We start from the raw sequence: 12,634 nt of genomic DNA, 5'->3' as shown, positions 1-12,634 counted from the left end.
TTTGGCAGTGGCTTGAACGGACACACCAACCTATTGGATTCTGGTCACAACTATGGAAAGGAGCAGAGGTCCAGTACACCTTGATAGAGAAGCAAATGGCTGCTGTGTACCACCCCTTGCTGGCTAGGGTTACAAAGCCCATTGCTGGGACAGCTCCAAGGTAATAACCATCTATCCCATTGTGGGGTGGGTGCAAGACTGGACCCAAAGGCCATGGAATGGCATGGCACAGACACCTACACTGGCCAAGTGGGGCGCATATTTACAGCAGCACAGTGCCCTCTCTACCAGCCCCTTATGTGGAGAACTCCAATGCTTATTGGGGCCAGTTACCTATACCAGTGAGAAGCAGGAAGAACTTGCTTTTGAGCCATTGGTAGCCGAGACTCCTTATCAGGAGGGAAAAGCCTCTATACCTGAAGATGCTTGGTACATAGATGGCTCCAGTCATGGGCAGCCCCCGAAGTGGAGGGTTGTGGCTTTTCATCCTAAGACTGAGACAATATGGATGGAGGATGGAGAGGGGAAGAACAGTCAATGGGCTGATTTGCAGGCAGTATGGCTCGTGATCACCCAGGAGCCTTCCCCCATAGTTGTCTGCACTGACAGCTGGGCTGTCTATTGTGGACTGACCCTGTCTGTAGCTACCAACATGGTATCATGCCAACTGGATGGTTGGTCACTGGCCCCTTTGGGGCAAGAGTTGTGGCAAGACCTACGGGCCTCTGGTCAGACTAAGACTGTTACCATATATCATGTGACTGGCCATTTGCTTTTGGCATCCCCAGGGGATGATGAAGCAGACACATTGGCCCAGGTGCATTGGCTAGAAGGAAAGCCTGCCTCTCGTGTGGCCCAGTGGCTACACCAGTCTTTGTTTCACGTGGGGCAAAAGACAATGTTGGACTGTAGCCCATCGGTGGGGCTTGCCATTGACCTTTGAAGAAGTCAGCTTAGCCCAGAAGGAGTGCCTGTGTGCTCTAAGAGGGACTTACACCGAGTTCCACAGCAACATGAGACAATAGTAAGGGGGCCAATACCCCTTGTCAGGTGGCAAATAGACTATATCGGGCCTCTGCCCATATCAGAAGGATATTGGTATGCCATCACTTGTGTGGACACAGCTACTGGACTATTGGTTGCTTTTCCTGCATGTCGTGCAGGTCAGCAAACCACCAAGAGGGGCCTGGAGGGTCTCTGCAGCCTATGGCTGGGCGGAGGTGATTGAGAGTGATCAAGGCACCCACTTTACTGGACAGGAGCTCTGAGCCCTGTGGATATGCTCACACACCTTGCTGCCTCTCCTATACAATTGTATGTCCAAAGCAAAGAACAGTTATTGAAGCCAGAATATGGCCAGTGGAGCAACATCCTGCTGCCAGTCCCTACTGCATTAAACCCTGGAGACACTGTTGAACGAACCTGGCCCTGGACATTTCGACACATGGTCCCAGCGATGGCTGGCCCTTCTGGCACCTTGGGGGAAAGGCCTGGAAGCTGGCCTCGTGTGTATTTCTGGAGTAACAGCTGAGTGGCCCTCAGAGATCATGGTAGTGTACCCAAAACGTCCAGGAGGTAAGAGTATGTTGCAGGGAAGTTTTGTTTTATCTTTATGGCCAGTGCATGTATCTCTCATAGCCCTGTATATTGACCCATCTGTAACTCCCACAGGAAGGGGGTGAAAGTGTGGTATACTAGACCAGGATGATCCCACTCCTGCCACTGTTGTATCACATGACTATTCTCTTGAATGTATCCTACCTGATGGACAAGATTTGCCTATGCTGGTGTCATTAAAGCAAGTATCTTATCGCCCTTAAGGTTATTTTCTCCTACAGTCCTGTGGCCTGAATGCGCCCCCCTGGCTGCAGCTGTTGCATGATGGTTGCTCTGAACCCTCGGCTACTGCTTGCCTATGGAATGGACAAGCTATGGACTTAATCTGCATAAGACTTTGAACCTAGCTGAATCTTCCAGTTTGAGGATTAAATCATTGAGCAATGATTTTATTGCTGTTGCTATTGTATGTCTTTAGTCTTGTCACAGTGCTCCAGTTTTCTCGCCCAGGGACCATTGCGGAAGAAGGGGAACGAGTAGATTGTAAGGCGAGATTTCTGGAGGGGTGGCCTGTGGCTAAAAGTGTAATATTTCCAGAATATTTCGCCTGGCTTTAGTGCATCTGCATATCCTCAGGGGTGGAGAGTTCATCTCCATGTCAGTGTGTAATTACCTGGGCCACCGAGGTTGTGTCTGAACCTGAGAGGTTAAGGGGAGAGGCTTGCTTGCTTCTGCTGGAGCAGGAGAGAGAGACGGCCCTGGACTGCAGTTTGTAAGCAGTAGACAAGTTTTAAACTTTATTTCTCCCTTTGACTGATTTCAGTTTTTAGAGTTATTTTGTCTGGGATTTCCTCTCCCCAGACTTACAGCATAAAAAGGAAAAATTAAGATCACATGTATTAAAATTCAAGTCGGGTTTTTTTGTGCCATAGTTTTCACACTCATTTTTGTGGGATGTTTCCACTTTCTGACAGTTTTCTAAAAGCTTGATATAGCATTTTGTAAGTCAGTTAACACATGTAGGGTGAGAATTTTTATGGTCCCTCTTAATGTTTAGAATTTCATAGGATAGCAAGAGTTTTGAGTAATTGTTCTAGCCCTTTACAGTCCATTTTTAATTTTAGGACATTCCTGGGTATGTTTTCTCAGCAGACTTTTCATGTTTTTTTAAATAACTTACATGGATTAGCAATTAAGAGTGTTTTAATTTTGATATGGGTCACCTGTATGTGTATGTAATTCCTTCAAGGATATTTACTTAAGAAAAAGGACATTGAGATGTGTGTTTTCCTACCTGGACCTATGAGGACACTGATGGGAACCTGTACCTCTCGCTCTCACTGCTTTTCAGTGCCGTGGAGCAGACGGCGCCGATGGAGGAGACCACAGCCGTGGACGAGTCCCCAGGCCCCCTGGATGAGGAGTCTCCAGCCAAGTGGGTGTTGCATTCATTTTCGCCATTGAATTGTTAACTCTTTCTCCTAAGATTCCTAAGAGCTCCTCACAGGAAGTTCAGCCTTTCATCATAACACGGAGAGTGATGTATTAATGAATATCTGATCTAATAATTCAAATAACTTCATGACTATTAAGTTTAGTTATTGAGTTAAATTCAAATATTCTGCCCTGTGCCCATGCCCCCTGTGGCCGTGTCTCTCATCAGGACTGTCTCTTGCCCTTACTGTTGGCATAGCCTCCCTATTTGCTTTGAGAGCTTTGGGTCCCTGGAACATGGCTAGCACCCTGGGCTGGTCTCTGAACAGCCAAACCCCCTGGCTCTTACCTGCCTTCTGCATGACCACTGAGCAGGGCTGGCAGGAGCCCTGCTGGGTCTGCGCCCCAGGACTCCACTGTGAGCCCTCAGCATGCCCAGCAGTCCCCACTCTTGGCCTCACTCCCCATCCCCTGCCATGTCACCTCGAAGCCCTGGCACTGCGCCTGCTCCCCCACAGCTCTTCCCTTCCCCCATGCCCCCCTGCACCTGTCTACATTTTCTGGGTGCAGCTTTGCGTCCTGTGTCACAGAGACATTGGGAGCCCAAGATGGGACTTGGTCATTTCCTGTCCCCAGAGGTACAAACCTGCCAGCACCTGCAGTCCCAGGAGATAAGGCCCGCCCTCCTGGCCCTCGGCAGGCGTGGTCCTGTGTCCTGCAGCCCTCACTCTGGCTCCCCCCTTCACGCCTTCCTTCCAGCCTGGCCTTCAGGCAGCATTTGGAGCCTGCGCAGGCTCTCCCTTCAACCCCACTCCCCCTTGCCGTGTTCTCACTGGGCTGCCTTGTCCAGGGAGTCAGGCGCCCTTTCTTCATTTCCTCCCCCTGCCTGGCCCCCACACCCCCGGACCTCCGTGTTCAGGTCTGCACCTTTCTGCACCCCTCAGAGCTTTGGACTGTTCATTTCTCCCTAAACACCCCGCCCATTGCCTTCTGTGCCCTCCCTGTGCTTCTGGCCTTCCTCTGGCCTCTCAACTCCTCTGCACACTTATCCTTCTTTCTGGTCTTTTTAAATGTGCAGCTCCTCAGACTCTGCCTCAGGCCCTCTTCTCTTTCCCTGGTATCTCTTTATAGGGTCTGATTGACCCTGAAACTTGAATTGTCATTTGCACGCTGACTCCAGAATGTTTGCCTCCAGCTCCAGCCTTCACCATAGGCTCCAGGGCTGTGTGTCCATCTGCCCACTGGGCACCTCCCTGGACATGCCAAATGCTCCTGGTGCTCAGGGCGCCCACCCAGAACTGGAGCTTCTTGCTGGGTGTCTCCACCGAGTGGAGCAACATCACCAGCCATCTGGCTGCACAAACCAGAAACCTAGGAGTCAGCCTGGAGACCTGCAGCTGCTTCTCCCCACAGCCAGTCTGTCACCCTGGCCTACTGATTTGTACCTTCCGGGGGCCGCGCACTCCACTCCCCACCCTGCAGCTCCTGTTAGTCTCATCTCTCACTGTAGCTGCTAACAGCCAATTCTTACCTTGGGCCCACCCGTTGTGCCCCGAGGTGCCTTTCACACTGGCATTGATCGTCATCCTCCACCCCTGGAGTCAACGCCCTGGGGCCTTGCTGTCCTTTTCCGGTCCTTGTGCTGAACCGCAGGGTCCACGGCTGTCCCAGCTTCTGTGCCTTCTCCGGGTTATGGTGGCTGTGCTTCTGTCCTCAGGCCCCCTTTCCCAGCCCTCCCTCACGCTGCCATAGGCCTGTTGCAGGTGCCATGACCTCCTTTGTGTGTGTCTTCTCCACATCCTCACCCTGTTCTTCCTTCTGCCAAGAGCAGGGTGTCTGTTGGTTAGGAGCACAGCCCCTGAGCCAGTATGCTGGGTTCACATCGCAGCTCTGCCACCTACTGGCTTGGGCAAATTAATCTCTCTGTGCCTTGGTTTTCTTCATCTGTAAAAAGGGAATAATAATAGTACCTCCACTAGAGGGTTGCGATGGATCTGTTGGGGTGTGTATGTGACATGGAGTGGGGCCTGGCATGTAGTTAGTGCCTTATAAACATTTAATCATGTGTCGAGATGCTACATGATTGGTGATTACAAAAGCTGTTGAATTACTACTCAGAACAACTAAGAAATCTGTTTAAAGAAATATATGAACAGTTAATATGAATATTTAGACAGTTAAGGTGATAGAGTAACAGTTTATAGGAATGTTGAGAAAGGGAGTTAGTTACCTTTAGGAAAAGTTATAACCTTTTTGAGTCAATAAGCCATTTATACAAGTTGAGGTAATATAAGGCAGAATAATAGAGGTAAATTATAGCATAATTTTAATCTATAGACTTGATTAAGGTACTCCTGCATTCATAATATTAGATAGTCTTTCAGTTAACCAGTCACTCTGAAAGAGAAAGCAATACATGGTGATCTGATGGCCTTGACCTGCCTCCAGTGTCCTGGCAGAGTGAGCCAGTGTCCTCTCTCCTCTGCTGACTGCAGTGGTGGGCATTAGAATGGCAGGAGCTAAGCTGTTGAGGTTGCCCGAGACCCTGGTGGCTAACTGAGCTGAGAAGTTCATGTCTGTGCTGCCTTGTCTGACTTTGAAAGTATTACTAAAATTTCTAGAATGCAATTAGTTTTTTGATAATCTCAAAATTAGGCTCATATTTGAGAAATAACATTTGATGATGGTGATGCTCTCTGAGCTCAAGCTTTCAGCATTCAGCCAAAATGTATGTTCCGTGAACCTCTTGGTTTAAGCATCTTACTAGATGAATTTAATGTACGTCACTGTCATCCAAACATACATGCCCAAGAGCCACATATGTTGCTGGGTCCCTGCGCTGTGCCCTGCCTTCCTTCCTTCCCCCTCCTCGCCTTATAGAAGTAGTATGTTCCTTGTCACACTGTTCTCTGGGTCTGAGGATGCCTTTGACAACTTCCTGTGAGTATATTGCTTTAAGAATAAACCCAGCATTTGTGTGCCAGGAACTGCTCTAAGTGCTTCCCTTAGAGTCACTCATTTAACCTTCTGCCGCCCATGTGGAAGACGACACCGTTACTCATACACTGAGAATGGTTGGCTGACTTGCTAACGAGAGGCAGAGCCAGACTTTGAGCCAGATACCGCGGGACAGACATTCTTGCTCTTAACCACGGTGAGTGGTGGGATGGCTACAAGTGCCACTAGACTAAACTAACCTGCTGTTAAGAATGGAAAAAGATGCTGGTTCTTTGAGCAGGGGAAGAGTTCCTTCAGTAACATGGAACGACAACTCCCGTCCTCAAGAGAAAGAACCATGAAAAGAGAGCGTTGAGGAAGCACTGTTACAAAGTACCTGCAGTGAGTGGTTTTCACTGGAGTTTGATTCCCAGTGTATTTCCTTAGATGGGGAAGATTGTTCTGCACTGTGTTGTTTTAAAGCAGGACAACACCTCTTTAAAATTTGTATAGCAAATTGTTAAGGAGTTCAAAGTGCATCATGAAATGCACTTCCCATTCAGTACCTTGGAAGGAAGTAGGAGGTAATTATTTACATGGTAGGTTAAATCTACTTGCCTCACCTAAGGATCCAGTTAGTAAACATTTATTTTTAGGACCCACTTTCCTTGATTCACTGCACCCTTTCATATATTCAGGTGAAAAGGTATTGCCTGAATGGAAATTTGGACCATTGAATTGACGTTTTGTTTATTTCCTCTGTCCATATCTTGTCTGTCTTCCATCTAAGCATATTCTCTAAAGAGCACAAGAAGTTGAATGTGGCCTTTGGAGATAGAATGACTGGTTGTGAAATTTGGCTCTTTTATTTGTTAGCTATATGACCTCTCCCAGCCTCTATTTCCTTCCCTATGAAATGGAGCTGTTAATGGGCTCTAACCTGGGGCATCAATTATCACGAGCAAATTAACATAAAGCACTTTGAGTAGCATCTGGTACCTCACAGGCTTACTAGGAAAGCACAAATATGAGCATTGTTAACCATTTATTTCTAAATAAAGGTAACTTGTTAAAACAGTTTTATTTCTTCTGTAATTTCACCCATTTAGAAACAGATGTATGACTATCAAATTTGCATGCAGCATTTTTCACATTACAAGTCATAGATTTGACCACCTTATACCTATTAGCAGCTCAGATGAAAAATTCTGCCCTGAGACTTTTGATAAGAAACCAAGAACTGAGAAGGTTTTTGAATTACTCAAAAGGAGGGTGTTAAAATTTAGAGTGATAGGAATTGTAATGCCTTTATAACTGTTGGAATTATACCTGCATTCATCTTTCATGGAACTGAGGGATTGGTTATATAACTTCCTATTGAATATCCAGTCTTTGCTAAAACTGCCAGTAAAAACTGCATTCAGTGCTAATTCAAATGAAATGGAATCAGCCTCACAGAACTGCCGTAGAACGTGTAATAATTTTTGCTCAGTGGGGAGTAAGGTTGAGGATCCTGTCCGTGGTGATTTTAGACTGCCCCCACCTGGCTTGTGGCAGCGCAGGTGATGCAGGAGAAAGCATGGAGCTGCTGTACATACACGGTAGGAGGAGGTGCCCTGAGTGAACTTTCAAGGAGGGTCTCACTTGTGGCAAATGCTCTATTCTGAACCCCACTGTCTGCTTTTGGGTGTCTGTGTAGCACTTCAAGGCTACATTTCTCACATACCTTGGGCTTGTTTGTTCTAGTTCTTTACATGTAGATAGGATGTTCTTTATGACAAGTAGGGTACTTTGTGGTCTTAACCCAAAAGTATTCTTATGAAACTTTTTGGAATTTATCAACTCCTATTAGGCTCTCTTAGTTATGAAAGAATCCCCAAATTCATAGCTTGAGTTCTAGAAAAGTGTCGAAATATAACTACATTATTTTCTATAATCAGAATATCATCATAGAAACCAGTTCTGCTGATTTCCTAATTCTGTCACAAATAGACGAAAGAACCTTTGATTCCTTAATACTTCTTTCTTTTTAGCTCTATATTAAAAGATTATATTATTGAAAAATGTATATAAAATAAGAATAGCATAATGAACCTCCATGTAAGTTATTAGCTTAAACTACTATCAAATCATGGCCATTCTTGTTTCAAATACTTTTCTACCCACTTCCTCTTCCCTTAGGATATCATATGTCATCCAGAAGTGGTTCAGAATATGATATCTAAGACAGTCTTTTGCAAAACAACTGGAATACTATTACCCCATTCAAAAATTTTAACAGTTCCTTACTATCACTAAATATTGAGGCAGCTTGGCAATTTCCCTTATTGTCTCAAAAACTTTTTTTTTTTTTTGTAGATAATTATTTTTTATTGAAGGGTAGTTGACACACAGTATTACATTACATTAGTTTCAGGTGTACAACATAGTGATTCAACATTTATATACATGACAATTCTAGGTACCAGCTATCACCATACCAAGCTGTTACAATATCTTGACTATATTCATTACATCCTGGTTACTTATTATTTTACCATTGGAAGTGTGTACTTTTTTGTTTGTTTGTTTGTGAGGGCATCTCTCATATTTATTGATCAAATGGTTGTTAACAACAATAAAATTCTGTATAGGGGACTCAATGCTCAATGCACAATCATTAATCCACCCCAAGCCTAATTTTCGTCAGTCTCCAATCTTCTGAAGCATAACAAACAAGTTCTTACATGTAGAACAAATTCTTAAATATTGAATAAGTTACATGGTGAGCAGTACAAGGGCAGTCATCACAGAAACTTTTGGTTTTCCTCATGCATTATGAACTATAAACAGTCAGTTCAAATATGAATACTCATTTGGTTTTTATACTTGATTTATATGTGGATACCACATTTCTCTCTTTATTATTATTATTTTTAATAAAATGCTGAAGTGGTAGGTAGATACAAGATAAAGGTAGAAAACATAGTTTAGTGTTGTAAGAGAGCAAATGTAGATGATCAGGTGTGTGCCTGCAGACTATGTGTTAATCCAAGCTAGACAAGGGCAATAAAACATCCACGTATGCAGAAGATTTCTCTCAGAACGGGGGGGTGAGGTTCTAAGCCTCACCTCTGTTGATCCCCAATTTCTCACCTGATGACCCCCCTGCGACTGTGCCTGTCTTAGGTTGTTCCTCCCTTGAGGAATCTTACCCGTCTCTGGCTAACCAGTCATCTTCCGGGGCCATACAGGGAAATGTAGAGTTGGTAAGTGAGAGAGAAGCCTTATTGTTTGAAATGGTTAGCTTTTTATTTCTTTGCATATTTATGCCCTGTAGCTTCTATGCCCAGCATTTGTCTTGAGGTATCTTTACCACTTGGAGGAGTTATGATACTCGGTAAATTTGATATGAGGCACGAATTCAATTTAAGAGTTGTAATTAGGAAGGAAGAAGAAAAACTATAGAAGTAGCAGGCAGAAGAAAACATGGGAAGATTGATTATTTCTTTGACATATCTTCTTGTAGAGTAACTTCAGCATGTAAAGGTTTTAAGCTACTACTTAAATTGCGCACACACATTAACATAATAGGAGTATAGTTACATAACCAAAGCATATCTGTAATTACCAGCCATCTGCAGTGAAACCAAGAAAACCAGTTAGGCACCTTAGGCATTTGTGAAAACTTATCTATGATATGGTGGATATTGTCCAACTGAACTTGAACAGTCTGAGAGAAATCAGACAAATTAAAACAACCCATTCCTGGGGAATGTTCACATCCCTTATGTTCTTTTAACAGTAAATAGTCTGTAGTTGTAAGATTTTGGAGCGCTACAATTTGCACTTCTCCTAATTCTTGGTTGAGTTCCAACAGTATAGATCCAGTCAAATTTGTTGTTTTACTGTATGCACAGGCCAGCTTAGATATCTCCTTCATTCCCATGGCAAGTCCAGGAGCTGGTGGGATGAGTGCATCTACAGCTGTAGCAGTGCGTGGATCTTTGTTGGGGCTTTTTGATGATCATCTTCTGGCATGAGTCTTCCAGAGAGTGCTGATGTTGGAAGTTCTCTTTCATATCGTATCTTAGTTCATTTTCGGGGTAGCCCAATTAGGCTTTGATCTTCTGTATAAACGCAAACAGACCCTTTGCCTACACTTTTATATGGCCTTTATACCCTTGTGTAGAACTCATTGGAGGTTACCACACAGGAACTGCCCTTTTTTTTTGTTTTGTTTTGTTTTGTTTTGCTTTTGGTATCACTAATCTACACTTACATGACGAATATTATGTTTACTAGGCTCTCCCCTATACCAGGTCTCCCCCATAAACCCCTTTACAGTCACTGTCCATCAGCATAGCAAAATGTTGTAGAATCACCACTTGCCTTCTCTGTGTTGTACAGCCCTCCCTTTTCTCCTACCACCCCATGCATGTTAATCTTAATACTCCCCTACTTCTCCCCCCCCTTATCCCTCCCCACCCACCCATCCTCCCCAGTCCCTTTCCCTTTGGACCTGTCAGTCCATTCTTGAGTTCTGCGATTCTGGTGCTGCTTTGTTCCTTCAGTTTTCCCTTTGTTCTTATACTCCACAGATAAGTGAAATCATTTGGTATTTTTCTTTCTCCGCTTGGCTTGTTTCACTGAGCATAATACCCTCCAGCTCCATCCATGTTGCTGCAAATGATTGGATTTGCCCTTTTCTTATGGCTGAGTAGTATTCCATTGTGTATATGTACCACATCTTCTTTATCCATTCATCTATCGATGGACATTTAGGTTGCTTCCAATTCTTGGCTATTGTAAATAGTGCTGCGATAAACATAGGGGTGCACTGATCTTTCTCATACTTGATTGCTGCATTCTTAGGGTAAATTCCTAGGAGTGCAATTCCTGGGTCAAATGGTAAGTCTGTTTTGAGCATTTTGATGTACCTCCATACTGCTTTCCACAATGGTTGAACTAACTTACATTCCCACCAGCAGTGTAGGAGGGTTCCCCTTTCTCCACAGCCTTGCCAACATTTGTTGTTGTTTGTCTTTTGGATGGCAGCAATCCTTACTGGTATGAGGTGATACCTCATTGTAGTTTTAATTTGCATTTCTCTGATAATTAGCGATGTGGAGCATCTTTTCATGTGTCTGTTGGCCATCTGTATTTCTTTTTTGGAGAGCTGCCTGTTCAGTTCCTCTGCCTATTTTTTAATTAGGTTATTTGTTTTTTGTTTGTTGAGGCGTGTGAGCTCTTTATATATTCTGGACGTCAAGCCTTTATCGGATGTGTCATTTTCAAATATATTCTCCCATACTGTAGGGATCCTTTTTGTTCTATTGATGGTGTCTTTTGCTGTACAGAAGCTTTTCAGCTTAATATAGTCCCACTTACTCATTTTTGCTGTTGTTTTCCTTGCCTGGGGAGATATGTTCAAGAAGAGGTCACTCATGTTTATGTCTAAGAGGTTTTTGCCTATGTTTTCTTCCAAGAGTTTAATGGTTTCATGACTTACATTCAGGTCTTTGATCCATTTTGAGTTTACTTTTGTATATGGGGTTAGACAATGGTCCAGTTTCATTCTCCTACATGTAGCTGTCCAGTGTTGCCAGCACCACCTGTTGAAGAGACTGTCATTTTGCCATTGTATGTCCATGGCTCCTTTATCAAATATTAATTGACCATATATGTCTGGGTTAGTGTCTGGATTCTCTAGTCTGTTCCATTGGTCTGTGGCTCTGCTCTTGTGCCAGTACCAAATTGTCTTGATTACTATGGCTTTATAGTAGAGCTTGAAGTTGGGGAGTGAGATCCACCCCTACTTTATTCTTCTTTCTCAGGATTGCTTTGGCTATTCGGGGTCTTTGGTGGTTCCATATGAATTTTTGAATTATTTGTTCCAGTTCATTGAAGAATGTTGCTGGTAGTTTCATAGGGATTGCATAAAATCTGTATATTGCTTTGGGCAGGATGGCCATTTTGACGATATTAATTCTTCCTAGCCACGAGCATGGGATGAGTTTCCATCTGTTAGTGTCCCCTTTAATTTCTCTTAAGAGTGACTTGTAGTTTTCAGAGTATAAGTCTTTCACTTCTTTGGTTAGGTTTATTCCTAGATATTTTATTTTTTTTGATGCAATTGTGAATGGAGTTGTTTTCCTGATTTCTCTTTCTGTTGGTTCATTGTTAGTATATAGGAAAGCCACAGATTTCTGTGTGTTGATTTTGTATCCTGCAACTTTGCTGTATTCCGATATCAGTTCTAGTAGTTTTGGGGTGGAGTCTTTAGGGTTTTTTATGTACAGTATCATGTCATCTGCAAATAGTGACAGTTTAACTTCTTCTTTACCCATCTGGATTCCTTGTATTTCTTTGTTTTGTCTGATTGCCGTGGCTAAGACCTCCAGTACTATGTTAAATAACAGTTGGGAGAGTGGGCATCCCTGTCTAGTTCCCGATCTCAGAGGAAATGCTTTCAGCTTCTCGCTGTTCAATATAATGTTGGCTGTGGGTTTATCATAGATGGCCTTTATTATGTTGAGGTACTTGCCCTCTATTCCCATTTTGCTGAGAGTTTTTATCATGAATGGATGTTGAACTTTGTCAAATGCTTTTTCAGCATCTATGGAGATGATCATGTGGTTTTTGTCTTTCTTTTTGTTGATGTGGTGGATGATGTTGATGGACTTTCTAATGTTGTACCATCCTTGCATCCGTGGGATGAATCCCA

The 12,634-nt window shown here is 43.7% G+C and overlaps 1 protein-coding gene across 3 annotated transcripts in view; it reads left to right on the top strand.

Moving 5' to 3' along the window:
- HABP4 (hyaluronan binding protein 4) overlaps positions 1-12,634 on the top strand; it is a 47,181-nt gene that overhangs the window by 16,949 nt on the left and 17,598 nt on the right. For all 3 annotated transcript variants that reach the window (XM_036904424.2, XM_036904423.2, XM_036904422.2), the window contains one exon: positions 2,909-2,992. In XM_036904424.2, the coding sequence (XP_036760319.1) occupies positions 2,909-2,992 (84 nt within the window). The remainder of the gene's footprint in view (positions 1-2,908; positions 2,993-12,634) is intronic.

The sequence above is a fragment of the Manis pentadactyla genome, chromosome 3 (assembly GCF_030020395.1).
Source record: "Manis pentadactyla isolate mManPen7 chromosome 3, mManPen7.hap1, whole genome shotgun sequence".
NCBI classification, from domain to species: Eukaryota; Metazoa; Chordata; class Mammalia; order Pholidota; family Manidae; genus Manis; species Manis pentadactyla.
This window is presented reverse-complemented; position numbering and strand designations above follow the sequence as displayed.